This window comes from Microtus ochrogaster, chromosome 4 (genome assembly GCF_000317375.1).
Source record: "Microtus ochrogaster isolate Prairie Vole_2 chromosome 4, MicOch1.0, whole genome shotgun sequence".
Lineage (NCBI taxonomy): Eukaryota > Metazoa > Chordata > Mammalia > Rodentia > Cricetidae > Microtus > Microtus ochrogaster.
In genome coordinates this window covers 5,680,608-5,684,556 of record NC_022011.1, presented here as the reverse complement: position 1 = coordinate 5,684,556, position 3,949 = coordinate 5,680,608, and the positions used below count along the sequence as shown (strand labels likewise).

The following is a 3,949-nucleotide window of genomic DNA, read 5'->3' as shown; positions in this document are numbered from 1 at the left end:
GTAGACCAGGCTGGTCTTGAACTCACAGAGATCCGCCTGCCTCTGCCTCCCAAGTGCTGGGATTAAAGGCGTGCGCCACCACCGCCCAGCACGTAGCAAGATTCTATCTCTTAATAAATAATAACTTCGGCTACCATTGCTCATGATCTAAACCCATCTTTTTAAGCCTGGTATTAAAAATACTTGTATTTTTCAGTGGAGTGCATTTTAACTCTCAGGCCATCCCTCCTACCATTGAGCAAATTGACCAGTCTTTTGGCGCAACACACCCTGGAGGTAAGCCAAGTTCATCTCATTTGTCTGGTCATTAGAGGCACCCCAGAGCAATAAACCTGGTGGGTGGTACCAGCTCTCCTCATCTCAAATACTGGGATGGGTGTGAAGTGCCCCCCACCCCTGTTTTCATCCTGTGGGTCAGTTCAGAAACTAGACATAAGGAATTCTCTTGCTGGAGTCATTACTTCCTGCCAGTTTGTTTGTATCAGAAAGCAGATACCAGTCAACTATGTCATTCTTTCTCCCTCACTCCACAGTGTACAACTCTGCTGAGCAGCTCTTCCACCTCAACTTCAGAGGACTGTCTTTCTCTTTTCAGCTAGACTCGTGGATAGAGGCTCCCAAGTACGAGGTTGGCATTTCCTGTCCCTTACTTAGTATGTTTTATTTCCCAGTGTTCATGTGGAATAAGGAACTGGCTAGGACACCTTTCTTTGGTTGCCTTGTCTTTGAATTTTTTGGGGTTTTTTTGATTTTTTGTTTTTTGGGGGGTTTTTTTTTGTTTGTTTTGTTTTCAAGACAGGATTTCTCTGTAACAGTCCTAGCTGTCCTGGAACTAGCTCTTGTAGACCAGGCTGGTCTCAAACTCACGGAGACCCACCTGCCTCTGCCTCCTGAGTACTAGGACTAAAGGCGTGCGCCACCACTGCCCAGCTATCTTTGAGTTTTTTAAGGGTAGGGCTGACAGGAAGAACGGGGCTCAGATCAGCATTCCTAGGAAGAGAGTATTTTGTGCTGCAGAGGACATTAAGGCCTCTCATATTCAAAGGTATATCCAGCCGTTTTTCTATCTTAGATATCCTAAACAGATTGGTGAGTTCATTCTCTGAATTTCCAGTTACTTGTTTCTTTAAAGATGAATAAGCCAGAAGTGGTGATGCAACTTGTAATCCCAGTACTCAGTAGGCTGAGGCAGAAGGATCCCTGCCTGGTTCAAGGCCAACCTTGAACAAGGTGAACCTTGTCTCATAAATAAATAAATAAATAAATAAATAAATAAATAAATAAATAAATAAATAAATAAATAAATAAATTTGAAAAAGCGGTAAGACTCAAAGATGAAAGGTGTACTTGCTTATCTAGAGAGAGTTAGTCGTCTCAGGCAAGTTTGATCATGTGCTTTGAGCAGACCAGTTCTTAAAGACCATTTCTGCCAGGGAGGACTAGATGCTGAGCCTTGTGATCTACATAATGTTCTCAGGGCACATTAGAGTGAAAAGTAAAATTTTTACCTTGTTTGCAGCCCAATTTTGCCCATGGTCTAGCTTCTCTTCAAATACCCCATGGAGCGACCGTGAAACGAATGTACATCTACAGTGGAAACAGCCTCCAGGATACCAAGTACGTGTGAGGGACATGAGCTTGTGCTGGGCCATGGCGTCTCGGGGAGGGAGGATCGTCTTGTTCATTTCGTGCCTCCTAGGGCTCCTGTGATGCCCCTGAGCTGTTTCCTGGGGAATGTATATGCTGAAAGTGTGGATGTTCTTCGAGATGGAACTGGACCCTCAGGATTGCGGCTTCGCTTGCTCGCTGCAGGTAGGTTCCCCATGGGACCCATGTAGAGAGACACTCAACTGTCTGAAGCTGGTCTGAAGCTGAAGCGTCTGGTACGGTCTCCTTCCTGGTGTACAGACATGTTTATCATTACTACGTTCCTATGCTGGAAAGAGCCCACCGGCTCTCAGGTTTCCTTATATGAACACTAATCACAGTTGTGAAGTCTCTACCTCCCAGAAGCAGAGCTTCCTAATACCATCACCTCAGTAGGTTCAGGTTCAGCCATGCAGTGAGTTTGAGGACAGCCTTGTGTACAGAGTGAGTTCCGGGACAGGGTTTCACTATAGCTTTGGAGCCTGTCCTGGCGCTTGCTCTGTAGATCAAGCTGGCCTCAAACTTATAGAGATCTATCCACCTGCTTCTGCCTCCCATGGGCTGGGATTAAAGGTGTGCGCCACAACCACTTGTCCAAGACAGGGTTTCTTCTGTGTAGCCCTGGCTATTATAATTTAAAAAACATTGATGGGGGGCGAGTCATATCATCTTGTGACAGGGCTCACGTGGAGGGTGTTTTATTGAGGGAACAGAATGGAGGTGGGGGAACTGGCCTCTGGAGACAGGTACAGTGGAAGAGAGGAAAGACCAGTTGAGAGAGAGGAAGCAGGCAGGGCGGACTTTTATGAGGGGGCATAGCTGTAGCTGATGTAGTCAGGACCCTGAGTAGACAAAGAGCATCCTTCCAGGTGACAGGCCAGCATAATGCCTGAATGCTAACTCCGGCTTTCCCGGAACTCGGTAGACCCAGGCTGGCCTCAAAATCAGAGATCCATCTACCTCTGCTTCCTGAGTGCTGGAACTAAAGGCATGCACCACCATTGTCCTCCTGGTTTTTGTTTGAGGTTTTTGCAGTGCAGTTAAACAAGTCCCCTGCTTAGTGCTTAGGCAAGTTCTTTGTAGTCTTTGCTGCGCAGTTGTTGCATTTGTAAGATAGGTGTCATGGCAGTAATTCCTCTAATGTCTGTCCTGAGCATTTGAAGAATGATTGACCACGAAGTACCTAGATGGGCGGCTGACACCCAGCAGAAGCTCAACAGATAGCCCCTGGTCTAGGTATGGCACATATCTGTTCCTTAACTGGTGTGGCTCTGGTGACACTCTTAAAAAGATCAGTTCAGTTGTGGACACCACAGTTGATAAAAAGAGACTTAGGAAATCACACACTGAGAGTGGCTGTACCTAAATGGTCTGTGTCCAGTGAACTCATTAAAGATAACCTTGGAATACAAAAACATGTCCATGTAAAATGAAGAAGTGAAAACGCATAGGACTGGAGAGATGGCACAGCAGTTTAGAGCACTGACTGCTCTCCCAAAGAACCTGGGTTCAGTTCCTAGCACCCACATGGCAGCTCACAACTGTCTGTAACTCAAGATCTAATATCCTCACACAGACATGCATGCAGGCAAAACACCAAGGCACATAAAATAAAAATAAAGTTTAAAAAAATAAGTGAAAGCAGACTTCTCATGGGTTAAATTGAGCAAGAATGAGCCCAGATTTGACTTCTTCACTTCCCTCCTGCTGTCTGGCAGTAAGTGGAAATTCGGGCCTACTCTCTTGGCTGATCTATCAAGTCTGCCATGGCAGTTGTGGCCAGGCTGCCTGGTTTTGTTATTTTCCTTTCTGGTGATAGAGTTCCTATTCCCTGGGTCGGAAGGCACTGTCGGTTACTTCTGTGGGGTTTGGAAGTAGACTGGTATAAACTCACTGTGGGTCTTCTGGAGAAGTGGTCTTGTAGGGACAGCTGGTTAGTGCTATTAAAAGTACCTCTTTGCCCGGCAGTGACAGCTCACTCAGAGGCGTGAGGCAGGCAGGTCTCTTGAATTCAAGGTCAGCCTGATCTACAGAGCAAGTTTCAGGATAGCCAGAAAGTGACTCTGTCTCAAAAACCCAAAACAAAAAGGAAAGTGTACATCTTGCCATGCATGATAGTACCTACCTTTAATCCCAGCACTCAGGAGGCTGAGGCAGAAGGATCACAAATTTGATTTTTCTTTTCTTTTTTTAATTTATTTATTTATTGAGGATTTCTGCCTCCTCCCCACCACCGCCTCCCATTTCCCTCCCCCTCCCCCGATCAAGTCCCTCTCCCCATCAGCTTGAAGAGCCATCAGGG

At 46.1% G+C, this 3,949-nt stretch overlaps 1 protein-coding gene across 2 annotated transcripts in view; it reads left to right on the top strand.

Annotated features, from left to right (window-relative positions):
• C4H16orf70 (chromosome 4 C16orf70 homolog) overlaps positions 1-3,949 on the top strand; it is a 29,563-nt gene that overhangs the window by 16,252 nt on the left and 9,362 nt on the right. For both annotated transcript variants that reach the window (XM_026778616.1, XM_005345495.2), the window contains 4 exons: positions 197-276; positions 534-628; positions 1,520-1,617; positions 1,700-1,812. In XM_026778616.1, the coding sequence (XP_026634417.1) occupies positions 197-276; positions 534-628; positions 1,520-1,617; positions 1,700-1,812 (386 nt within the window). The remainder of the gene's footprint in view (positions 1-196; positions 277-533; positions 629-1,519; positions 1,618-1,699; positions 1,813-3,949) is intronic.